The sequence below is a fragment of the Crotalus tigris genome, unplaced genomic scaffold (assembly GCF_016545835.1).
Source record: "Crotalus tigris isolate CLP2741 ecotype Arizona unplaced genomic scaffold, ASM1654583v1 scf7180000019309.743544, whole genome shotgun sequence".
In the NCBI taxonomy this organism is placed as follows: domain Eukaryota; kingdom Metazoa; phylum Chordata; class Lepidosauria; order Squamata; family Viperidae; genus Crotalus; species Crotalus tigris.
In genome coordinates this window covers 376,483-403,515 of record NW_024097480.1, presented here as the reverse complement: position 1 = coordinate 403,515, position 27,033 = coordinate 376,483, and the positions used below count along the sequence as shown (strand labels likewise).

At 41.6% G+C, this 27,033-nt stretch overlaps 1 protein-coding gene across 2 annotated transcripts in view; it reads right to left on the bottom strand.

Moving 5' to 3' along the window:
• Nucleotides 1–27,033, bottom strand: part of LOC120316244 (calpain-5-like) — a 65,085-nt gene that overhangs the window by 16,924 nt on the left and 21,128 nt on the right. For both annotated transcript variants that reach the window (XM_039361598.1, XM_039361599.1), the window contains exons 3-11: nt 16,270–16,401; nt 15,106–15,314; nt 13,644–13,836; nt 10,580–10,773; nt 8,807–8,884; nt 6,717–6,912; nt 3,858–3,980; nt 2,092–2,294; nt 222–343 (exon numbers count right to left, since the gene is read on the bottom strand). In XM_039361598.1, the coding sequence (XP_039217532.1) occupies nt 222–343; nt 2,092–2,294; nt 3,858–3,980; nt 6,717–6,912; nt 8,807–8,884; nt 10,580–10,773; nt 13,644–13,836; nt 15,106–15,314; nt 16,270–16,401 (1,450 nt within the window). The remainder of the gene's footprint in view (nt 1–221; nt 344–2,091; nt 2,295–3,857; nt 3,981–6,716; nt 6,913–8,806; nt 8,885–10,579; nt 10,774–13,643; nt 13,837–15,105; nt 15,315–16,269; nt 16,402–27,033) is intronic.

Sequence of the window (27,033 nt, the reverse complement as noted above, 5' to 3'; positions counted from 1 at the left end):
AAATGGCCACATGCTCATTTCTGCATTACATCGTAAATATGAATCCAGGCATGGAGAGTTCTAAGTGGTTAGACTTTTGGAAAACTTTGCCCCGGGTGAAGCTAAGCAATAAGTCCTTCAGTGAACTGTGGATGGGCACTAGAAGCAAGGAATGAGTTTTTTTTTAAATTTTGGCTTGTCTCGCCATTTCATTGCTCAGATAACATTTTGGCAGGACTTACCCCCGTGACTGCTCTGACTCTGGAGTCCTTCCACCCTGTAGACTTTAACAAGGGACACCCTCTTAGGGACACCCAGCAGGATATCCAGGAAAGACAGCCTGGGTTTGTCCAGTTTCAGCTCCCTGAAATATCAAAGTGAAATGAGTATGTAGGCTGTAGAGAAAGTTTAGTAGATGTATACATTTCGCCTGAAGTTTAAAGCCTAGTTCATATAATGTGTCCAAGCCAAGGATTAGCCAGGATTGTTAATATAGTTAATATATATGGGGCTAAAAATAAAATTTGCTAAATGATACACAATAATGGTAGTTTTATTTTGGTTCATTGCAGGGCTTTTTTTTTTTTTTCATAGAATGCCCAGAACGGAGTTCTGACACCTTTTTTGGATGGAACCTTGTAGGGTAGGCAAGGCGGGTCGTATGAAGTGTGTGAGTTCTGGCACCTTTTTTTTTTTTTTTTAGAAAAAAAGCACTGGTTCATTGTTTTGAGTCACTCCAGATATTAGAGTTCCTTGATGCTCACTGACCTTGCACGAGAATGAATGATATTACTTAGTTGGGTGATGAAATGTCTGCAAGAAAACAAGCAAGGTCAGAGAGCACTAAGGACCCCTTATTTCAGCCCTGAGCTACAAATATTTTCCTTTATCAATCACTCCAGATATTGTCCGTAAGCCATTAGACAGCTATTTATGATAAAAAAATTACAACTCAAATACTGTGTAGATGACTGATTTCGAACAACAGTTGTCATTCCATGGCATCACCTAGCTTGTTGTTGTTAATTGCGAAGTCGGGTCCGACCCATCACGACCCCATGGACAACGTTCCTCCAGGTTTTCCTGTCCTCTACCATCTTCTGGAGTCCATTTAAATTCACACCTACTGCTTCAGTGACTCCATCCAGCCATCTCATTCTCTGTCGTCCCGTTCTTCTATTGCCCTCAATCTTTCCCAGCATTAGGCCCTTCTCCAGTGAGTCCTTCCTTCTCATTAGGTGGCCAAAGTATTTGAGTTTCAACTTCAGGATCTGGCCTTCTAAAGAGCAGTCGGGATTGATCTCTTCTAGGATTGACCGGTTTGAACGCCCTGCAGTCCAAGGGACTCGCAGGAGTCTTCTCCAGCACCATAGTTCAAAGGCCTCATTTCTTTGGCGCTCAGCCTTTCTTATGGTCCAACTTTCACAGCCATACATTGCAACTGGGAAAACCATGGCCTGGACTATACGCACGTTTGTTGGCAGGTTGATGTCTCTGCTTTTTAGTATGCTGTCTAGATTTGCCATAGCTTTCCTCCCCAGGAGCAAGCGTCTTTTAACTTCCGAATTACCTCTGATTACTCTGCAATGTGGAGCCTATGTGCCCTAATGTGAATGAAAACTGCAGGAAGTCAATACATATTGCTTTCATCACACAGACACAAAACGCAGTCGCCACCAAAGTGTCTGCAGTGTTCATCTTGTTCACTACAATTCTATGAACATCTTGCTTCCTTCGTGCAGTGTGTCAGTCTTCCTTTATCAAACGTTTGGAAGTTTCGGCGAGGGCCAGCAAAATGGAGAAGAGAAAAAGCCCTATCAACAACAGTAACAGTGATAGAGTTGGAAGGGACCTTGGAGGTCTTCTAGTCCAACCCCCTGCTCAGGCAGAAAACCCAATACCAGGGGTAGGCAACCTTGGTTCTTTTATGACTCGTGGACTTCAACTCCCAGAATTCCTGAGCCAGCCATGCTGAGGAAAAAAGGAGAGGTTTCCAAGCTGAGCCATGCTGGCTCAGGAATTCTGGGGGTTGAAGTCCACCAGTCATAAAAGAGCCAAGGTTGCCTACCCCTGGCCTAGACCATTGCCAGATGGTAGATGCTGAATTAGTACCTGAGTGCTGATGGAACATCCGTGAAGAGCCTCAGAATGAATTCCCCTTCAGTGTTTGGAGAAAAAGTGGTTGGAGTCAAAAGGTACCGGCCTTGCTTGAGAAGCACTTTCAGATACATGGTGCGATTGTTCAGGTAGGTGAAGTTAGTTATTCTCTCTTGCATTTTCAACTGGTGCAAGCGATAGTCTCGGTTATCCTCCACCTAAGGTTGGAAAGAAAATGTAGGTTTGTCATGTTCTCATTCACAGGGGAGTTGGCTTGTCAAAGGCTATTTTCATATGCTGGATTCCAACAATTAAGCTCAACTGCACTCAGGGAACTGCTGTTCAGGAAATAATAGAAACAGAATAACAGAGTTGGAAGGAACTTCTTTTTTTTTTTTAAATATATTTTATTGGTTTTTTAATTTTAACAAAAAGTACTTAAGTCACACCGTGGTGTTTGGGTAAACAAACATTTCAAAATAAAAACGTACATAAACAGCTCTACTTAATACATTCACTGTCATCTCTCTATTTCCCTCAAATAACATAATAGATTTAATATCCCTCAAATAACATAATAGATTTAATAATATTAATATATTCCATTTCTAGCTTAAATTTCTATTACTACTAAACCTGTTTTAAAACTTTATCAATTTATAATTACCATAATCAAATATTGTTTTACATCAACAAATTGTCACTTCAAGTATCTCTTCCAAATATATTCAAGCTCTTAATCTCTCTCATCCCTCTTTTAATCACCAATCTCATTTATTTCTTCTTACCTTGGAGGTCTCTAATCCAACCTCCTGCTCAAGCAGGAAACCCTGCACCATTTTGGACAAATGGCTGTCCAATCTCTTCTTAAAAACCTCCAGTGATGGAGCACCCACAACTTCTAGAGGCAGGTCGTTCCACTGGTTCATGTTCTCACTGTCAGGAAATTTCCCCTTAATTCTAGGTAGGTTCTCTCCTTGATTAATTTCCATCTATTACTTCTTGTCCTGCCTTCAGGGGCTTCGGAAAATAGGTTGACCCCCTCTTCTATGTGGCAGCCCCTCAAATATTGAAACACTGCTATCATGTTGCCCCTAGTCCTTCTTTTCACTAGAGTAGACAAGCCCAATTCCTGCAACTGTTCCTTATATGTTTTAGCCTCCAGCCCCCTAATCATCTTTGTTGCTCTTCGCCGTACTCTTTCTGATGTCTCAACATCTTTTTTCATATTATGGTGACCAAAACTGGATGCAAAGTTATGTAAAAGTAATCTCAGAAGTAGTCCTTGCTTAACTATGGGTAATTGGGAATGGCAACTTAATTGTTGAGCAGAAAAATCTATGACCTGTAATGACACTTCTGGTTGCTATTCTTAAATAAGTCTCATGGGGTCATAAAGCATGACATCCTGTGACCATGATTTGCAACTTCCTGTTGGACTTCCTATTGACTTTGCCTGTTGGAAGCCAGTAACGAAGGTCACAGTTAGCAATCACATGACTGCAGGATGCAGTAACCATTGTCATTGTCAAGTATCTAAGTCACAATCATGTGACTGTGGGGACACTGCAACAGTTGGTACTTCAAAGACCAGTTTTAAGTCCCATTCATTTAGTATTGTTGTAACTTTAGTTGCTGAACAAGGGCTGGCTAAGTGAGATCTACCTGTACATGAAGGTAGATCTTATGGCTGGATCTGCCACGTGAACAATGAGCACAAAAATATGATACATTACATTCTTTAGGGCAATTGTTTTGAGTACAGGTGGATGGAGACCTACCTTGAAAATCTCAAAGCCAATAACAAGGTTATCTCCTGCCCCTTCTTTCCTGTGAATCCGTTGGTCCTTCTGTTGTAGGGAGATCAAGACTTTGTCCTCCACCTTCTTAACATCAAAGATGTACTGAAAAAAAAGAGGCATAGACCAAACTGCTATGAAAGTGTAGTTTATATGAAAACTATCCAAGAGTTGGAAAGCAACTGTTACTAAGGTCTTGTATAAGGTTATTGACATTTTAGATCTTTCCAGTGATGTTGTTCGTCCATTGATTTCGACGAAGACCTTGACATCTTGTGGATTATGGGCCATCAACGATGTGTCCGTAGGTAGCTAATAAGACTGATGCTAGCATGGAATGTTCTGCCACATACTGAACAAAGAAATGTAAACTCTGTTACTTCAGCATTTACAGCTCTGGCTTTGCGGAGTGCTCGCTTCTCTTGTGCTCGCTTCTCTGTGTTCATATGTCTGGCAACCCTGGTATACCAAGGTGCACCATGTCGGTCGATCATGCGCCAGAAGTTCCCAAGAGATGGTGTTAATATCCAGGGACTTGAGAGAGGCTTTCAACGTGTCTTTGTATCGCTTCTTTTGTCCCCTGTGCGATTGCTTTCGTTGAGGCAGCTCACCATAGAAGAGCTGTTTAGGGATACAATGATCTGGCATCCTTACAACATGGCCTGCCCAGCGCATCTGGGCTTTGTTATACATATGATTGCATACAACAACCTTACACAGCACTTAATGCAACTTTTCCCAATTAAGTACAGTCCAGATGTTTTGAGGTTCAGTGCTATAATCTCCCAACTTGAAGGCTCTTTGGATGTTGAAGTACATACTTGGAAAATACTAAACTTCCTGGAGATTAGTTCTGAGTTATGGGAATTCTTATCAGCCTTATTGATGGAACCTCTAAAGGTATCTCACTGGTCAATGTTGGAAGGTGGAATGCTCAAAACATGTAACTAACCTAGCTCCAGGGTTGTTATGTAGACAAATGTAGTGATATAGGGCAATCCTACGAGGCAGATCAAAGTAAGATGAAACTCAAGGATTAGTTGTCTGTGCCAGTTTTATTCTTTTTAAAGGAGCTGAAGTGATCCTGTTTATCTTTGGGATAGTTGATAGATTAAAAATGATGGGTGCCTACTTTCAAATAAGGACAATTGGTTGTGGAATCTGATCTTTGGGAACTTTGATACCAAAACTTCTGATGGAACTTAGTCACCAGAAGTTTAATTTCTCCAAATGTCACAATGCAGATCATTGCAGAAAACAAAATACTGAAATAGTTTTAGAAATGTGTACAGTATCTAGAGAGAGAATCGGTCTAAGTCAGGGGTAGGCAACCTCGGCTCTTTTATGACTCGTGGACTTCAACTCCCAGAATTCCTGAGCCGCTGGCTCAGGAATTCTGGGAGTTGAAGTCCACGAGTCATAAAAGAGCCGAGGTTGCCTACCCCTGGTCTAAGTGTTGTCTCCTGAGATTTTGGGAGCTCCATCACTGGAGATTTTCAAAAGTAGATTGGACAACCATTTATCCAAGATAGTATAAGGACTCCTGACTTGAGCAGAGGATTGGACTAGAAGACCTCCAAGGTCTCTTTCAGTCCTATAATTCTATGATTCCACAATCCTTTGAATATGTGTTAAGTGCAATATTTTTGTAGAATTTTAAACTATACAATACATAAAAGCAGTGCTGTTACGAAAACCAGTGGGACATAATATGGACCAGTCTAATGGACCATGTGCAGAGGAATATAGGTACTGCCAAACTGAGGATGAGTGGAAAAGAGATTTCAGGAGATAAATGCTTATATCTTAGTCACAATTTCAAAAGTGAACTTCTAGCTTAGGCGTATGCAAACAATTCCCTCTGTCAATCCTCACCCCTAAAAACACTTTACAGGATTTACTGCTAGATTCTGAATGCCTGTTAGTCAGGGGTGGCTGCACAATCCTAAGACATAGCTGCTTTAAAGAGCATTGCACAATGCTACGTGCACTTATGTACATGCTCTGAATGCATTTTGCTTTTTTTAAAAAAAAATAACAACAACGAATGGCAGCATGGATCTAAATATTACACATGCATAAGAGGTAGTTACATTTGCCGTTTTTAATGAATTAACATGATGTAAATACAAGCACAACGAAACCCAAAAATGGTTTTATCCTGTCTTATCCTATGTCGGGTCAAGTCCTATACATAGTGAATTCTATCTATCTATCTATCTATCTATCTATCTATCTATCTATCTATCTATCTATCTATCTATCTTTCTGTCCGTCCATCCATCCATCATCTATCTATCTGTCTGTCTGTCTGTCTGTCTGTCTGTCTATCTATCTATCTATCTATCTATCTATCTATCTATCTATCTATCTATCTATCTTTCTGTCCGTCCATCCATCCATCATCTATCTATCTATCTATCTATCTATCTATCTATCTATCTATCTATCTTTATGTCTGTCTGTCTATCTATCTATCTATCTATCCATCCATCATCTATCTATCTATCTATCTATCTGTCTATCTATAATCTATCTATCTATCTATCTATCTATCTATCTATCTATCTATCTATTCATCCATCCATCATCCATCATCTATCTATCTATCTATCTATCTATCTATCTATCTATCTATCTATCTATCTATCTATCTATCTATCTATCTATCTATCTATCTATCGCTTCTTGTCCTGCCCTCTGGTGCTTTGGAAAATAAGTTGACCCCCTCATCATTGTAGGAGCCCCTCAAATATTGGAAGAACAAATATTTTTGGGTTTAGATTTATGCCCACAGAAAACCCAAACTATGTATGAATCAAATATAAATTATATGAAAACCTGAGGGTTTTGGAGAAAGGTTGCTTCATGGTTTAAACACCCTCCAGAGCGATTTAACAAGGGATCTGGATTCTTGGTCCACTCTCCACGCATCATTTTCTTTTCCCAGGTCTTATGGATACTGAAGAAAGACGTGTTCACAATCCGACAGATGTCCACATCAGTAAAGTTCTTGCACCAGTCTTCAAATGTCATCCTGACCCATAGAGCATTAAAAAGGAAAATAAACCCTAAGCACATTATTTAATTAATGGTGGCTGGGTGAGTAGAGAATGTTTCTTTTTTCATATAAAAATAACATCCCCCCCCCCAAAAAATGTATAGTCCACTTCTTAGTTCTGGTATCAGCTGAGACTGGAACAACAAGCCCAAAATTATTTTTCACCCTTTTCCCATCAATCTTTTCCATTCTTTTTCTGAAGGGTTTGGAGGAATGGAACTTAAATTCTTTGGAATCTCTGCAGATGTGAATATGAATTATTAAAGAGCGATCAGGGATCAACCAGGTTTGCTAAATGTCACTTCCCACAATGTCACTTCTAGGGATCTTAGCTGCTATGTAGCAACTTCTGAAAAGTCACTGGTGCTATTATAATATTTGGTTTTATTTTAGGTAGCAAGTTTTTTTAACCTTTATGCTTTTCTAAATGAAATACTGGTTATTGACCGAAGTTAAAGGATAGGCTGGCTTGGCTTTGCACATCTGATGTTCTGCAGGTAGTCCTTGACGTATGACAACAATTGAGCCCAAAATTACTATTGTTAAGGGAGACATTTGTCAAGTGAATTTTGCCCCATTTTACAACTTTTCTTGCCTCGGTTGTTAAGTGAATCACTACAGTTGATAGGTTAGTAATCCAGTTGTTAAATGAATCCAGCTTCCCCATTGACTTTGTTTGGCAGAAGGTCGCAAAAGGGGAAATCACATGACTTAAGGACACTGCGACCATCATAAATATGGACCAGTTGCTAAGTATCTGAATTTTGATCACATGATCATGGGGATGCTGCGAAGGTCGTAACTATGAAAAACAGTCATAAGTCACTTTTTCCAGTGCCATTGTAACTTTGAACGGTCACTAAACAAACTGTTTAAGTTGAGGATGACCTGTAATTGTGTGTTAGGTTGATCAACCAGAACAGGCAAACAAAATACTAAAGGGTCATCTGTTGCTACTCAACAGCTAGGATTCTCTGCCATGAACGGTCATCTTATTTTTTCTTACATAACTAAATATGACAACCCTTCATGGCTCAAGGCCCAGCAATCTTTGAGATTGCCTATTCTCCACCGAATATCCCCATCTGGTAAGATCTGGGAGAGAGCCTGGTAAAGATTGTATCTCCAAAGGACTCCATCTCTAGATTCTTCTAGAGAATGGTGTCCCACTTATGGAACAGCTTCCTATTGTACACTGAATTACCTCATCCCAGATGTGTTTTGTAACAAAATAAAAAGATGGATTTGGGAAGAGAACATTTGAAGAACGTTAAGGGTGGGAATCTACTCAAGCGGGTTAGTATCATTATGCTGATGAGTGTTGAGTTTTGAATTTTCCGTTTCTTTATTTCTCTCTATGTTCAGTTAGAACAGTGGTTCTCAACCTTTTTAATGCCGCGACCCTCAACTGGTTGTAAGTCGAGGACTACTCAACTGGTGCAGCACCGTTTGCAGAATGGGACTTTTGGCGGGCTCAGCAGGGCAGAGACAGCCTGGACAATTCCTATTGGCTTTTGAAAACCAATAGAATTAGACTCTATTCAAGAGAGTCTATTCTATTGGCTTTCAAAAACCAATAGAATAAAAGGGAGGAGCACAGCTAAGGAAAAGGGGGGAAAAATGGCGGACTGCGTTGTTTGGTGACCCCCGTGAAATGGTCGTTCGACCCCAAATGGGGTCCCGACCCACAGGTTGAGAACCACTGAGTTAGAAGCTGAATGGCATAGAAGAGAAAAGGAATGAATGAATGAATGATGGGAATTTGTACCAGGAAAAAAATAGTTTCTTGTGCAGAGAAGATAATACCACTAAGGATTATTGGAAGCAAAACTAAATATGACATGGACATAGATTGAGTAAGTGAGCTCACCAAAATTCTCCATTATTTTCAAGGGTGAGACCTAATCTTGTGCGCTCCGATTTGCTCACTTTTTTCCATTCCTCAGACCTAAAAAAAAGAAAGGGGAAAAAAAAGTGAAATGCCAATTTTATCCATTTTTTTAAATACAAGCGCGCCTAATGTTCAGCTACACTAGTTGAAGGATAAATTGGGCTCCAAAAGTGAAAATAATGCATTTGCTGAAATTTCTGTAACTTGAGCCTAGTCTCTCCAATAAACTTTATAAAAGGAACCTAGGGGAAAAAAAAACATGCTGTCTTTTCAGTGGGCTATCAAAAGTCTGCCCTTGAAGGAGAGCTGACGGGAAAAAAATAAATTAGAAACTTGGATAAACTTGAATAAGTTGATTAAAAAAATTGATATCTGCAGTTGGAACTGGCACAAACCCTTCCTTCTTCTCATAAAATGTATTCTTCAGCCTTTCTTTGAAGCTGATGTTCAAAAGTAGTTGAGATGAGTTTAAGTTAAATTAATTGTTCCATCAAATTCTCCATTGCTTAACACCAACTTGTGTCCAGCCTTGAATATGGCATTTTAAGAAAAAAAAAATCAGAGGAACTGAACAACAGAATAGTTCTTAAGATGCCATACCCAGGTCTGGACAAAGTACTTGAGTTGGTGTTAAGCAGTGGAGAATTTGATGGAACAATTAATTTAATTTAAACTACTTTTGTGGTTTTGTTTTTTTTGCAGTCATATCATACAACTGATTCATATTCAGTTTGGAGTCTACTTCTATTTTAAGATTCTTTTCACAAACTCTTTTAGCAGATAAAGCACCTCTCATCCTCTAAATTTACCGTATTTTTGTTTCTTAAGTGAGTGATATTCATATATGCTGAATTTCATTCTGCTTTTTCCAGCCTCCTTTTCTAATGCATTAAGATCATTTTGACTTGTTTCCCTGTCTTCCACCATATGCAATGTCTATCCAGTGTTTGTGTCTTCTGCAAATATCTAAATATTCTTTCCTCCCTTCATCATAATCATTAAGGAAAATAAATATCTTAATATTTATTTATTTTGATATCTTAAACCGACCTCACTATACAGGTTTTTCATTTTGTTTCCACATCTGAATATTTCCTTTCATGTTGGTGAGTAACTTTACAAGGACCCTGTAATTCATTCAAAGCTAGAAACTAATAACAGAACAACAGAGTTGGAAGGGACCTTGGAGGTCTTCTAGACCAACCCCCTTCTCAAGCAGGAAACTCTATATCATTTCAGACAAATGGTTGTCCAATCTCTTCTTAAAAACCTCCAGTGTTGGAGCATCCACAACTTCTGGAGGCAGGTGGTTCCACTGGTTAATTGTTCTCACTGTCAGGAAGTTTCTCCTTAGTTCTAGGTTGCTTCTGTCCTTGATTAGTTTCCATCCGTTGCTTCTTGTCCTGCCTTCAGGTGCTTTGGAGAATAGCTTGACTCCCTCTTCTTTGTCGCAGCCCCTGAGATATTGGAACACTGCTATTATGCCACCCCTAGTCCTTCTTTTCACTAGACCAGACATTCCCAATTCCTGCAAACGTTCTTCATATGTTTTATCCTCCAGTCCCCTAATCATCTTTGTCACTCTTCTCTGCATACTTTCTAGAGTCTAAATATCTTTTTTATATTGTGGCAACCAAAACTGGATGCAATATTCCAAGTGTGGTCTTACCAAGACATTATAAAGTGGTATCAACACTTGACATCATCTTGATTCTAATGCTTCTTCTCATTCTTAAAATATGGATTACTTACTCATCACTCCATGCTCCATTCCATTCCTTGTTTCCCCAAGGATTCCTTAATCGGATCATGAAGAATTTCTTAGACTTTCCAACGCACAGGTGCTTCTGTCCAACAGACATTTTCAGGATAGATGTCACCGAATAGGCATGACCTTTGACTAAGCCCCTGTCAGTCTCTACTTCAAAATCACTGAGGGATGAAGGCTAGGCATAAGATAAACACAAATTAATGCCAACTTTCACTGTGGTTATTGGTTTCTCGCATCAATGGCACCTTCTTCTAGATTTTGCTTCATCTGACTGTATGCTATTATTTACTATAGGGCTAAATGGGGTATTACTGCTCTTACATGCCTCTTAAGATATGATAAGAACCTCCAGAACTTGCTAATGACACATATCAGTTAAACTTGAGAAGTTCTGTTCAGGCATACACTCAAGATGGATTTCAGAAGTAGAAACACAAACACATCCACACGCATCAGCTCCACTGTGTTCTTTTAAGTAAGTCTTGAATGCATGTTGATATGTGATTAGAATGAAAACTCATAAATATAGAATTGCTATTTTGGCATATGGTATCATAGTTGTCTTATGAGAATTCTTTCTGTTATCTTAATACTTTATTTGGGGATTTTTTTATTATATTCTCTCACAAGAAGTAGATGTCTACTTCTGCTATGAAATGAACTATGAATATTCTTCAGCAGAGATAATGAATAATCTCTGAACTGAAACAAGTAGTAAACACTTACTCAGATCCTCTGGTGAGCTTGTCATATGAAATAAATAGGCTAATCCAGGGGTCCCCAATCCCCGGTCCATGGATCGGTACCAGGCTGCAGTATGCCAACAATTGGTCCGCACAAACAAGCAAAGCCCCATCTGTGGGATGCAGGCAGCACACAAAATCATACACCCTCTGGTCCGTGGAAAAACCTCTCTCCATGAAACCAGTCCCTGGTGCCCAAAAGGTTGGGGACCTCTGGGCTAATCCACAGAATATCCTACACCAGAAGGGGACTAGGGGGATCATTCTAGGGATATAGAAGCCTGAAGCTGACAACATGGTTTTCTTTTAGAGTAAAATGACATGATCCACCAATAGAGAGGATTCTTATTAGAAAGTTTACACAAAATAGGGTACGCAAAAACCACCAAAGAAACATTTTTTGTGGAACACTATAAAATTATGTACTAGAGCAGTGCTTCTCAACGTTTGTGTGACGGCGACCCCCGTCACACAAACGTTCTGCGCAAGCGTGGCGCGGCGCGCATGGGGGCGGGGGCCCCATGCACTGCGCGCATGCGTTCCGCCACCCCATGTGCAACACGCATGCGCGTCGCCGCCCCATGCGCGTCGCTGACCCATGCGCGTCGCACTTGCGCGGCGGCGCCCCATGCGCGGCGCACGTGCACGGCGGCGCCCCCATGCGTGGCGCCTGTGCGCGGCGGCGCCCCATGCGTGGCGCGCGTGCGCGGCGCCACGAAAAATGGCGGATCGCCACCTTTGGCGACCCCCGAAAAATGGGCGATCGACCCCAAATGGGGTCGCGACCCATAGGTTGAGAACCGCTGTACTAGAGAAAATTACATGCCAAAAGAAATAGATTTCTTATGCTGGGGAGAGGTCATATGGAATAAGTGAATAGGAACCAAATAAAATAAAACCATTCAATTCAATTAAATCAAGTTTTCAGTGATAATTGATGTACATTTCTGCAGTGCATCACGCTTGCAATCTGTGCCAGAGCTGTCCTATTTGGGAATTAATTAGCGCAGAGTAAGAATCATGTTATTCCACCCCATCCTCATTTCCACTCGTGAGGTTAAGGAAGTCATGGAAACATGTTGCATTCTGAAGATGTGTTTAGATTTTTTTTTTTCCTCCCACAGATAAACTTTTGAGTGAAGTTCCAGGGCCCATTGATTTCAGCCAGATGTCAAACTTAGGTATACCAGGCATTAAACAATTGTACCTGACCTAACAATGGCTCTCGGATGCCACGTAGTGTGGCTGAATTGCAGACAACAATCTATGTTTCAGGATTGGGGCAAAAATTGGCTGATAGGGCTTTTTGGAGAATTTGGTTGGCTGTTGTAGGAACTTTGGTCTGATGCAACATAGAAGGCTTTTGTTTTTAGTTTTGTTATAATATTGCACTTCAGGATTTTAAAAGGTCACCATTCAGTCCTTATTGACTCACAGCCAGTGAGGGTATGTAGAAAGATCTCTCTCTCTCTCTCCGTGTCTGTGTGAAGTTGATTATGCACATGGGAAATAAACAAGAACATGAATGGATGACAAAGCATGCTTGGACATGTTTCATTTTAATTATCTCTAAAATCCGATCCAGGAATTACTCATATTTTATCCCATTCCAAAGAGGGTGGACATATCTACAAAGGTCAACCGCATTACAGGAGACAGGAAGGCTGCATTGCTGGTTTTCACATTTCTTTTCACCCTCAGATCCTTCCCGTAAGGATTTGTCTCCAGAAGCAAAATAAAATAAAATAAAAATTAAAAAAAAAAAACATCATAGTGTGTCTACAGAACAAGCCCTACAGGAGATCTGGTGCCTTCCCAACTGACTGCAGTATCACTGAAGCCTCCCTGTTGTCCTTTCCAAGTTTCTATTCCCATAAAATCTTTTGCGGAGACAATGGTGGAGAAGGACGTATTGGCCACACAGAATCTCTCTTGAATCCCCTTTCCAGAGAATTTTGTTGCACCGGAATAGGCAGTTTGAACTGAAGTGGGAGAAATTAAGTCATTTATGACTCGCAATTTTGAGTCCATTATCAATTAGCCCACTAATTTGTGCACAGACAAATTAGATAAATGATAACATTCAGGAATGGCTCGGGAAAACACCTTCCTAATTCACTTGCGTATAAGAAGGGGGAGAAAGTACAGCACAATCAGACTCGCGAGATTTTGTTATTAGAGCCAATCTCAATAAAGGGAGTTTTTGCCTTCCTAGTCTGGCCTACCTTATGGGGCTGACAGTTTGATAAAGAATCAGAGACAGACCAAAGGACACATCACAGCTTGCTCTCTGTGCACTTACCACGATGTAGCAGCTGATCAATCCTCCCCTTTTATGAACTTTCAGCAATTCTCTGAAGAGTTTCACCTGCTCAATGATACTGTGGTTATAATTACCATCAATTAGGTTGATGGATTCTGCTATGGCTCCTGTGAAATCGACAATTGCCTCGGCTGTGCTGCCCCCATCCAAGGCTTCATAACAACCTGCCATCCTAGAGAGGACATGACACACAGAGTTTCAGATGCACAGTGAATTAGATTTTGTTATATATTTCCCCATAATTACACCTGGCCTTCTTGAACTCTCTAAGGGTTCTTGCACAACAGAAGACACAATAAAGTGGGTGGTACTTCAGAAGGACTTTGGAAGCTTCATTGCCACCTTCTCTAACTTTGCAGAAATGTTCTTCCAAATATAAATCTCTAGATCAGTGGTTCTCAACTTTTTTAATGCCGTGAGCCCCAACCGTTTGTAAGTTGAGGACTACCCAACCGGTCGTAAGTCAAGGACTTTCCCTGCCCGGGAGCGCCGCGCATGTGTGGTGCCGCCCCCTGCGCTGGCCGAGGCATAGCTGGCAAGCAGCAGAGATGGAACAAACCGACCACCGGCTGGGCCACCAGCTGGCCCAGCCCAAGGGAGGTAAGGCACCTGCTGGGCCCCACGTGCACCAGCAACCCTCCCTGCGCCCACCGGCCTCCCACCTCCCACGCCTGGCCTTCTTTTACTTACATTTTTAGTAGTTGCTCAGCAGGGAGGGGTGGAAACTTCCAGACAGCTCACCTTCGCTGCAGACAACTTGCAGCACCGTTTGCAAAATGGGACTTTTGGCGGGCTCAGCAGGGCAGAGACAGCCTGGACAATTCCTATTGGCTTTTGAAAACCAATAGAATTAGACTCTATTCAAGAGAGTCTATTCTATTTGGCTTTCAAAAGCCAAATAGAATAAAAGGGAGTAGCACAGCTAAGGAAAAGGGGGAAAAAATGGCGGACTGCATTGTTTGGCGACCCCCGTGAAATGGTCGTTCGACCCCAAATGGGGTCCCGAGCCACAGGTTGAGAACCACTGCTCTAAGAGTTCCTGCACAACAGAAGGCACAATAAAGTGGGTGATACTTCAGAAGGACTTTGGAAGGCTTCATTGCCACCTTTTCTAACTTTGCAGAAATGTTCTTCCAAATATAAATCTCTAGCTCTACACAACTATGGAAGATCGTGTAATAATGAATTGCCATGAAAATATAACACAATAATTGAATAGCTATTTGTTCGCTTTGCCAGCAGTATTCACCCTCCTTTAATCCAATACTCTTCTACCACTTCTAAAACTCTATACTCTTTATACTGGAATGGATCTGAAATAGTATGAACACACTTCAAGGTCTCTGTAGAAAAGAACAATGCCTACAAATATCCCCATATTCAGAAATCTTATTCGTGTGGCTCACAGAACTGCAATTACACCTCGTTAATCAACACCTACTTTGCATAAGCTTTCTCCAGAAGTGCACTCCAGAATTCATTGGGGTCCTTAGAAGAGCAGTAGATCAGTTTATTGTCCACGGTCGGCAATCGGTCATCTATGACCACATCAATCCATTCTCCAAAGCACCAGAAACGGAAATGAAATATCCCAGCATATTTTTCTGGTCTCTTTTGGTCCCAGTCCTGTTCCTTAATATTTGGGATCACCTACAATATGCAAAACAAAACAAAACCTTGAAAATAAAGTACTGCAAATATAGGACAGAAAATATTCATTGGTGAGCCGGAGATCAATTTGTTTATTTCAGGAGGAAATGATATACATATAAGTAAAACTGTAACTGACAGACTATTTATGATAGCCGAGGTGGCGCAGCGGTTAGAGTGCAGTACTGCAGGCCACTTTAGCTGACTGTGTTCAGCAGGTCAGCGGTTCAAATCTCACCGGCTCAAGGTTGACTCAGCCTTCCATCCTTCCGGGGTAGGTAAAATGAGGACCCAGATTGTTGGGGGCAATGTCAATATATATATACGTACATTGCTTACTGGTGTACACCGCTTGGAGAGTGCAATGCACTTAAAGCGGTATATAAGTCTCATCAATAAATAAATAAATAAACAGGAGATTATCATCCCTCTCAGATAAAACTATATCAAAGCTGCCCATTAATGGTACAGATGGGCAAATTCTCGATATTCCTCCTTGGATTAACTACAAATTGATCCAAGTTTTTCTGGAAAAGAAAATCAGAAATATTTGGACTCTCCTGAATCAATTGCTAAAATTTGCAGGAAGGGAATTGACCCACCACAAACTCTTTTCAACTTACTCCTTTCCTATGGTATAGAGCAAGGTGTCTCAACTTTAAGATGTGTGGACTTCAACTCCCGGGATTCCCCAGGCAGCAATGGAATTGAAGACATTCAAAGCTGAAGTCCATCTGACTTAAAGTCACCAAGGTTGAGAAATCCAACGCTAGACCAAAACACAAACCAACAGCAATATGTATCATTATGGTGTGAGGAGGATGCAACTTGTTTTGATGTTTGCACATCAAAACAAGGGCATGCCTGCGGCCACCATCCCCCAAGTGGTGTGGCTTGGAACACCATGTTTAAATTCTAACCAAGGAATGCAACATTTATGGCTCCAGAAGACTACCTTCTGCCACAGCGTCTTCCGAAGAGCTAGGCAAGAACAAGCAGCCACGAACCAGCAGTTTCCCAGGCTCCCTTGATGTAAATCATGGGAACTGATTCCGTTTACGGTCAGCTGTGGATCTTCACAGAACTCCTGTGAGAATAAAGCATACGAACAAAATGGCCTGGTTGATATCTCCTAGATTAATAACTAGTAGGCTCCTTAATTCGGCTAGGAGGGAAGGAGCCTAGACAGTTCAAATGAATACAGGTTTAATGCATGCTAACATTTTCTACAAGAATCTGAACCACTAACAGTCAAAGCATATTGGCGGTAGATAAGAGTCAACAGAATTCAAGTGGGCTGGACTTAGATGTCTTCTGGGTGCAAATGGATCTGAGGCTGATGACCAGCTTGACCCCTCCCTCAGGCTCAGACTGGCCATCCCCTACAATAATGCAGTTAAAGAGCAGTCCATTGTTTTAACCCAACAGAATAATAATAATAATAATAAATCCATCAAACAGGCATGCCAGAAGTGAGTTTGGAACAGGGGTGCAGCTGGTAAGGGCAATCCTCACCTTCACAGATCTGTAAAACAAAGGAAAGCCAAATTGAAATCATAACCACAGTCAGTTTCACTTAATGAATGCTTTGCTTAACAACTGAGTTGTGCGGTCTCAGTTGTGGTCTATTCATAGATAGAAAATGTGGTTGAGTCTCCACTTATTCCCGTGAGGTATCTCCAAGTCCTCTTCTCACAACTTACTATACCTTGAGAGTGGAAGTTCGTTCTCCGAGCTTGCGGGTTGGTTTCCAAACATTTCATTACCAGGCTAGGGAACATCTTTAGGGAATGTCAGTGTCGGGGTTCTTCTGCTTATAAGGGCTTTGTGTGATCAGTAGGTCTTGGGATGGGGAGGTCATGCCAGGTGAGGGTCTTGTGATGCTTCAGGCGTGGGTCACATCAGGTGATGATCACACCTGACCCATCACAAGATCCATCACAGAATCTATTGACTACACAAAGCCCTTATAAGCAGAACACCGACACTGACATCCCCTAAATTCTGCTGAAGATGTTTCCTGGCCTCGTAATGAAATGTTCAGACACGAATCCACAAGCTCGGAGAATGAACCTCCACCTCGTCCTACACCTGAGCTACAGATATTCGCGACTATTGCTACTATATCTTCCCATGCTCCTGGGAAGAGACAGTTAGGTATGCTGTCACCAGCCATTTCACTCCAGAGAAAACCCTTTCTGCCAGTGGTTTGCCAGGGAGGAGGTACGTGACACTTCCTTCCTTTAGTAGCATGACCTCTTGGGATGGGACACGCAAAAGACCAGCTCTCTTTTCCAGAGTGAACAGCATTAAGAGTTTCCCCTCTTCGTTACATATGGTGAAGTCAAAACTAAGGATGAAAGTTGAAAAGAATTCAAGAAAATTCTTAATAACTCCTTTCTGACAAAAAAAAAAAAAACTGACTTCAATCCACTCAAACTCACCAGGACAAATTCACCCAGACAAGACATTCCATTCATGTCCAAAGCCAATCAGGATGGTGGCTTTCACCTATCAGGTGGACTCTCAAGATGATACTTCCCCCAGAATGTTTTGAGGATTTTTTGATGAATGAACAACACATTTATGAATGCGAGGGCTCATTTTGCTGCAAACTTCGGTGAGACAAAACATCAGAATAGAATACAGAATGCAGAATAACAGAGTTGGAAAGGACCTCAGAAGTCTTCTAGTCCAATACCCTGCTCAAGCAGGAGACCCTATGCCATTCAAGATCAAAATAACATCCAAATGTCCTTGTCTATAGACCAGGGGTGTCAAACTCAATTTCACTGAGGGCCGCATCAGCATTGCGGTTGCCCTCGGGGGGCTAGGTGGGTGTGGCCAGAGTGGGTGCAGCCTATTGGGTGGGTGTGGATGGAGTGGGTGTGGCCTACTGGGTGGGCGCGGCCAGCTCTACATCATTCGCGTCAAGGGTGCCTGTGGGGGCCTGGGCAGTAGTGGGACAGATCTGAGGGTCTCTGGCAGAAGGGGGTGGGACTGGGGCAAGCGCCAAGGCATGGTGCATTTCTTCATTCCTCACAAAGGGTGACACCTTCTCAACATGCACCAAGGGGACGGGGCCGACATGGCAGGGGCTGGTTCCTCGCTGTTTCCAGACAGCCTTGTGGCGCTAAGACTGAATGCGTTTCAGCATAGATGGCCACCACAGAATTGTACATTGGCTCCCGGCTGGCCTGGGTCAGGGCAAAGGCAGCGGGGGCTGTTGCCTCACTGTTTTCAGGATGGCTTCGCGGGCCACATGAAACCACTTCACGGGCCACATTCGGCCCCCGGGCCTTGTGTTTGACATGTCTGCCCTATGCCATTCAAGATCAAAATAACATCCAAAATGTCCTTGTCTATAGACAGTTCATAGTCTACTTCTTTTCCACGATTCTTAATAATGTAGAAAACATCTTGTATCTAATGAGGACTTTTTGTCTCTCTCTCCCCCCCCCCCATTATACACTCTAGAAAAGCTCTATTTTTCAACATCCCTTCTTTTCTTGAGATGGTTTTTCTTACCCGATGCCTGACACAATCAGAGCTCAAGTTCCAAAACATGTTTTTGCTTGTTTGGCAGTTGATATTGGAAGCTCGCCCATTCATGAATCAAACACGCTCAACTTCTGAACAGTTCAGAGACGTTGTATATCTTACTCATTGCCTCTTGCCAGAACCATCATTTAGATGGGAACTCTTGTCTGGATCCTCTCGCCACTTTGAGCCAGACAGGCCCAGAGGTCATCATGACGGACAGCTCTGCATGCGGATGTGGTTTTAAGGCTCACTGAGGGACAGGGCCAAAGCAAATAAACACAGAACCAAAATTACATCTGCTTTTTCTGCCTTTCGCAGTTACATAAGATTTCATATATATTGTGAAAAGAGGATACCCAAAGCATTGCAGTAAGAATTTGACCGGCACTCAAAATACTTGCAAGCTTCATTTCCTGGCAGATGTTGTATAAATAAAAATATGATCTGGTTTTCTTTCTATTGGATTTTTAAGGAACACTAGTCTCTACTGAAAGATTCAGAATTTGGGTTCCTGCAAGGCCTTGATTTAGACCTGAACTTTTATCTGTAAATTTTCCAAAAAATTTGGAAGGAGAAGAATTAAGCGATTAGAATATGGCGGTATTATCAGCCTTGGACCCCCAAAGTTACCCTGCCAAAATTCAGTAGCATAATTATCCGTGTTTTAAACAATTACAGGTTAAATAGCTGGGTTAAGTTTATTTGAGGTGAAAATGCAAAACTGTCTACACTTTCTTTTTATCAGTTTGATCACCAGGAGCATTAGAAGGAAAAAGAACAAGCAAGGAACTCAATCTTTGTACCTTTTTTTCGTCCAGCTCATATTTTAGATTACGTGCCATCAATGCAATGTCATACATAAACAGGGTAAAGGATATAAAGGATATAACAGAGCAGAAGAGCAAAGTAATCAAAACAAGAGCAAATAAAAAACAAGCAAAACAAACTCAGTAGCATAAGTATCCATGTTTTAAATAAAATAAAATAAAAAAGGAGAAAAAGAGGTTTCGCAATTACTCTATCTCCAAACCAACAGTTTCCTGAATGACATAAAGGTGGGAATCACAAAGTCTCTGGGGAAAGATCCCTTCCTTCCTTCCTTCCTTCCTTCCTTCCTTCCTTCCTTCCTTCCTTCCTTCCTTCCTTCCTTCCTTCCTTCCTTCCTTCCCTCCTTCCTTCCTATCCATCCATCCCCGTTGACTTGGCTTTCCTTCTTTCTTCCTTTCTCTCTTTCCTGCTTTGTTTTACCTTCCTTCTTCCTTCCCTCTCTTTCATTTTTCCTTCCTTCCTTCCTTCCTTCCTTTCTTTTCCTTCCTTTCTTCTTTCTTCCTTCCCTCTTCTCCTGCTTTGTCTTTCCTTCCTCTCTTCGCTTCTTTTCTCTTCTCTTCTCTTCCCCTCCCTCCCTTCCTTTCTTCCTTCATTCCTTCCTCCCTCCCTTTATATCAGAAACTGGCTGGGAAGGTCTCAAATGAAGGTCACATGTCTCCAGGATGCTGCAACTATCATATAAATACATGCTGATTACCAAGCACCCAAATCACAATCATCTGACGATGGGGATGCTGTGACCATCCTAAGTGTGAGAACCAACTGCAAGTCAATGTAATTTTCCATTGTGATTTCAAATGTCCGCTAAAGAAACAGTTGTGCATTGAGGACTATCTGTGTAAACCCAAGCTGTAATTAAGTATTATTTATTAAATAAAATTTGTTCAAAAAACCATAATTAAAGGAAACCATAATTTGACTTCATAATGTGACTTCAGTTTGTTATTAGAGTAGCTTTCAGGAAAATATGACTTTTTAATTCTCAGTTCTAGAATCTGAAGCCACGAAAAGTAATAGAACCAAGAAAAAAACTAAATTAAATTCACTAAGAACATAGGAAGAATGGATGTTCTGGCTGGATCAATCCCTACATCCAGAAGTAGAGCTTGGAGTGTGGAAAAGGAGTTTGGTTTTAAAGGGCAATGAAATAGTCCAAAACCCACAAAAGACTGTAATATTTAAAAGCTCCCAGCTGTCTTGGCATTTTTCCAATTTATTCTTTTTCCAGACTATTTGTCAAGGCAACAGGAATTAATTAAAACCATGGGCAAATTTTATAGGGCCAAATTTTAGAAGCTTTGGAGTTGCTTGACATTTTTCCATGTTGCAAAACCAACCTCGAAAATCAAGTCAATGCTAGATTCTTTGGGAACATAAGCTTCTAAATAGTTTGCATCGTAGCATTGTTCTCCCTCTTCTTAAAATTAAATCCTTTAATTGACTGTTCTCAGGAAAGCAAAGGGCATAATTTGGCATCGAAAGATTACTCTCCACTCACTGCTTCCACACAAAAGACTGATTTACACAAATACTCTCCCCCACCCCCCACCCCCAGCCTTTCAGCTCATATTAATACATCAACTTTACCGAAGGACACTTTAATAATTTGCTAAGGTGCATCCATTATTTATTTAAGGTGGGTTGCAATGATCAAGAACAGAAAAATAAACATTAAACACTTGTCCGTAAATTAGCTCGCATCTCTTCTGCGGCAGTGTTTATTCTGACCTGGTATTTGCATCTTTTCATGAGAATTCCTTGCAATTTCTTTTAGTCTCTCGACTTCAGCTAGTCCTAGAAGAGATCAACCCTGACTGCTCTTTAGAAGACCAGATCCTGAAGTTGAAACTCAAGTACTTTGGCCACCTAATGAGAAGGAGGGACTCAACGGAGAAGAGCCTGATGCTGGGAAAGACAGAGGGCAAGAGAAGAATGGGACGACAGAGAATGAAATGGCTGGATGGAGTCACTGAAGCAGGAGGCGTGAGCTTCAATGGACTCCAGAAGATGGTAGAGGACAGGAAGGCCTGGAGGAACGTTGTCCATGGGGGTCGCGATGGGTCGGACACGACTTCGCAACTAACAATAACTTCAGCTAGGAAGGGGCAGTGGAGAGAGAGAGAAAGAGAGAACAGACACAAATGCATAGTATGTATGCAGGTAAGTCCTCAACTGAGCCTGAAGATTTATTTTGTTAAGGGAGACATTTGTTAAGTTTTGCCCCATTTTACAACTTTTCTTTCCACAGTTGTTAAATGAATTACTGTTAATAACACGGTTCTTAGGTGAATCTGGCTCCCCCATTGACTTTGCTTTTCAGAAGGTCACAAAAAGTGATCACATGACACCAGGACACTGCAACAGTCATAAGTATGAGTCAGTTGCCAAGCATCTGAATTTTGATCACGTGACCATGGGGGAATGCTGCAATGGTCGTAAGTGTGAAAAACAATCATAAATCACTTTTTTCAATGCCGTTGTAACTTTGAGCAGTCACTAAACAAACCATTGTAAGACGTCAAGGACTATCTGTATACAGGTAATCCTCATTTAGCGATTTCCTCATGTAGTGACTTTTTGCAGTTATGACAGGGTTGATAAACTAACTTTACAACCAACACATTTATGACCTTCTCAGGTCTACAAAACAAAGAAAAGCTTTAGTAAGATCAATACGGTTGGAGTTTCATTTAACAAATACTTCACTTAGTGACTGAGTTGCCAGCCTCAGTTGTGGTCACTCAACAGGACTATCCATGGAAGAAAAACTGTGATTGAATGCAATCAAAATAATCACTTTATCAATGTGCTAAATTTTGGAGTGGATTTTTCTTTAGAGTAAATGCTTAACTATTTGTAATGGCTGATGGCATAAATAGCAATAGCAACAGCACTTAGACTTATATACCACTTTACAGTATTTTACAGCCCTCTTTAAGCGGCTTACAGAGTCAGCACATTGCCCCCAACAATCTGAGTCCTCATTTTACCGACCTCGGAAGGATGGAAGACTGAGTCAGCGTTGAGCCAGTCAAGATCGAACTGCCAAATTGCAGACAACCGGCAGTCAGCAGAATTAGCCTGCAATACTGCAGTCTAACCACAGCACCACCAGGGCTCTAAATATTACATTGTTTTCAAAGTTATACACAGGCTGGTTAGATTTATGGAACTTGTGGTGCATGGAGATTTTTCAAACTTTCCTTCCCCAATCACAATCAGAGTTAAAGTCGCAGAGATGACAAATAAGACTCTGGATGAAAACAGCCCATGATCACAGATGGGAGTGTGTTCTAAAAAGTTATGGATTCTTCCATGCTGACTAGTTTGGTGTGTTGAAAGTGGTTTCTGGCTTCCTATCACAGGCTTTGCCATCTGTCAACTTGGAGACCATGCTGTGTACCTCACTAATCGTTCAGCAGTCTTTGCTGATGTCCTCATAAGTGGCTTGCAGAAAATGAAAAATCCTGGAGCTTAGTTGGATGGGAAATAAAAAGCAAAAAACAACAACAACAACAATAAACCCTACAAATTGCTATGCTGTGAATTTCAGAAGGAAAAATGTAGAAAAGACTCTCTTTTTTTGCAACGCTTTCTCAGATGCTCTTCTATTTAAGGCAGAGGTCTTCAAACTTGGCCCTTTTATGACTTGTGGACTTCAACTCCCAGAATTCCTCAAGACATAAAAGAGCCAAGTTGAAGACCCCTGATCTAAGCCATTGTAAAAAAAAAAATAGAAAAGGAAGACTTTGAAAAGAGATAATTAAATCTGTCTGATTTTATGTTGGCATTTATTTCGCTTTTATGACTCTAGCAGGACTTGAGTCAAGCTCTGGGTTTTGGGGAGTTTATTGTAAGCTTTTGAAGTAAACATCATGGCCTTTCTTTTTTCCATGCCTCTCTTCCTTGTGCCATTACACAACTCATTCTACTAAACCACATGGAAAGTGCCCAAGAGCGAAAAATTAGTCAGTGGTGAAATTAGGAGACTCGCTTTGACGTATTTGATGACTTCTATATTCTGGGAGAGCTGACAGCCATGGGGCCTGCCTAGTTGGGTCAAGAGGCAATGCTTTCTCACCACCAGACCCGCTAGTCCTCAACGTACAACCACAACTGACTCTCAAATTTCTGTTACTAAGTGAGTTTTGCCTCCTCTTACGACCTTTCCTGCCACACTGGTTAAGTGAATCACAGCAGTTGTTAAGTTAACAACACGGTGGTTAAGTGAATCCAGCTTCCCCCATTGACTTTGCTTATCAGAAGATCACAAAAGGTGGATCACGTGACCCCCCCCCAGGACGCTGCAACCTTCATAAATAGGAGAAAGTTGCCAAACGTCTGAACTTGGATCATGGGATCATCAGGATGCTGCAATGGTGTAAATATGAAAAATGGCCAAAAGTCACTTTTTTCAAAGTTGTAACTTCAAACAGTCACTAAACAAATGGTTTTAAGCCAAAGACTACCTGTAACATGGTGGATGCCACATTCAAGGTTTTTTTTTTTTTAAAGGAGATTTTTTAAAAAAACGAATGAAATTATGCATCAAAATGAATGACAAAAAACTGGAATTTTTTTTTTGGGGGGGGGATTCTCCTGCATTCTTAACGGCTGGATATACTATTTAATTCTGATCTCTGCGGACGTAAGTGAGAAGTACCACTGGTTGTACTTTTGCCAGAATGTTTTCTTCTTACGATTTTATTTGAACATTCAATCAACCGTTTTGGGACATGCTGCAAAATCCCAGCATGCTTGGAAGAAACTTGGTCATTAAACGGGTGACTATTATTGATGGCGGATGAATGAGAAACAGCAGGAATATCCCATTGTCGCATTTCTCCGCATTATTCTGCTTTTGAGACGCTATTAAGGTTTTAATTCCTTCGTTACTCTGCTGTCTGGTGAGGCCTTTCCAGGAATGGAGTTAACTGATACGTTTTTGCTGCCAGTTTAGTACCCTTCTCTCTCTCCTCCCCCCTCTCTCCCAAATAGCCTGTTTGTCAAAGGACGGTAAAAGTTCTGTTGCAGCAAAACTCAACTCCAACTTGTAAAGCTGGCCTTGGAGCTCATTGTAGCATTCACCAGCTAATTAGCTCAGAGATGGAATTGATTCTGAAATGGGTGTCTCTTCAAAGAGTTGCGTAATGGAAGGCTGTTCTGCACAAATAGCTTTTCAGTCATAAAAACAATTTATTGGGAAGGTTCCTGGTGCAGCCCCACCATGCAGTCAGAGATGCTTCTTGGATGAGAAACGAAACATCTTCAAAGAAAATCCAGATGCCTCCTGGAAAAAGACCGTTGGAACCCTCCATTGATACAATTTAGGATTGCATTAGCTTTTGGGCAGCTGAAGCACACTGCTGGCTCATACTTAAGTGGTGGTCTATCAGGACATCTAAACCTCTCAAGATGTTATAGATCCCTAGGTGTTATTGGAGAGATCTGTGGCTGGATTTGTAACCATAATGTCATTCTCCTAAAACAGTGGTGGCGAACCTATGGCACGGGTGCCAGAGGCGGCACTCAGACCCCTCTCTGTGGGCATGCATGCTGTCACCCCAGCCCTGCCGCTCCCCTTGGCCCCCTCCTCACCAGCAGCCCCCCCGGAGGAAAGTCGCCCCAGGTGCAGCCTGCGCAGAGCAGTGCAGCCAAGGACATGGCAGCCAGGCAGCGGGGACAAGACTCCGCCCTCGTGCCCCATCGTGTACAGATGATGCTGTGGGGCATGGACAGAGGGCGTGGCCGCCATGATGCTGCTGGGCCACCTGGGCGATCTGCAGTGATGGGCCATGGAGGTGGTGGGTGGCCCTGCAGGCAGGAGAGGTGGAGGCAGGACAGGGGCGAGGCGTTTTTTGGGCACTCGGTCTCTAAAAGGTTCGCCATCAGTGTCCTAAAACCAACAATATTATTTTCCTTATAACTAGATCTGAATTCCTACCCAGAAGGAAAGCCCATAGCTCACGCCTTCATGTGTGAAAACTCTCAAATTTGGGTTCCAACAGGGAGGACTGAGAAAAATTCTTCTTCGAGCTTTTATTAGTGCATATAATACCGACTTTGGCCATTCAATAGCCTCATACAGCACAGGGAGGCCAATTAAAACATCCAGACGCACACATCAGTTTTTATCCAGCCAGCCAAATAATCCCTAATTTCTCTATTTTTTTTGTGTGTATGAAATGTAACAGGAATTTTCCTGCACTGAAGGATGGAGTGTAAACATTTCTCTTTATCAGAGGACACTGAATCCACTTTGTCACTTCAGCGATAAAGAACATTTTTCCTGTTACTTTTTAATCCAGAAAGATGTTGCAACGCTTCGTGTTTAGTCTGTTCCCATTGCAGAAATTCCAGCCTATATCTTATATACTTGACCTCTTTATCCTTTCTTAGCTCAGATCCTTCAACAACGCCTGTTTGTCAGAGCTGAGTCCTGCAATCTGCTTCTGTTCCTAATTAAACTATATTTCTGTTGGTGTAGTGGACGGAATTCTCTTTGGGTGGTACCATTGTGCTGGCATGCACAATATTTCAAAGGTGGAAAATGTTAAATGGAAATTAAATTTAAGGCCCTATTTGGAGCTCAAAACGCTGACTTCAAGTGCCAAAATAAAATGGGCAGAAGATCATTAAAGAAAGATCCAGCCTAGGACTAAGGAGAAATTTTCTGACAGTGACAACAATTAATCAGTGGAACAGCTTGCCTCGTGGAGTTGTGGGTGCTCCATTGTTGGAGGTTTTCAAGAAACGTTGGGACAACCATTTGTCTGGGATTGTATAAGGTCTCCTGCATTGGGCAGAGGGCTGGACTAGAAGACCTCCAAGATCCCTTTCAGCCCTGTGATTCTATGATTCCATCTGAATGGGAAGTGGGTTGTTTGATCATTCTGAAGTTCCATCGAGCACAAAACAAAGTGTTTCCGACTCAAAATGGCTGTGGGATACAAAAATACAATTTTGAAGTGATTGGAATATCTTGGAACTATCCCATTCCAGCATATCTGGTTGTCGCCCTGGACATTTGTTTCAGGAATTTGACTTGACTTACAACCATTTTTTAGTGACTGTTCAAGATGATAACTGCACTAAAATAAATGACTTACAAGCAGTTCTTGCACTTACGATTGTCCCAGCATCTCCAGTCATAGGATCAAAATCCAGGCACTTGGCAACCTGCAGGCGTTCACAATGGTTATTGCCTCCTAGGGGTCATGTGACCACCATTTGCAACCTTCCCAGATGGCTTCCAATAAGCAAAGCAATGGGGAAATCCAAATTTTCTTAATGACCCCATGACCTATTTAATAAAGGCCATAACTTGAGGAATCAAAAAGCTTGAGGG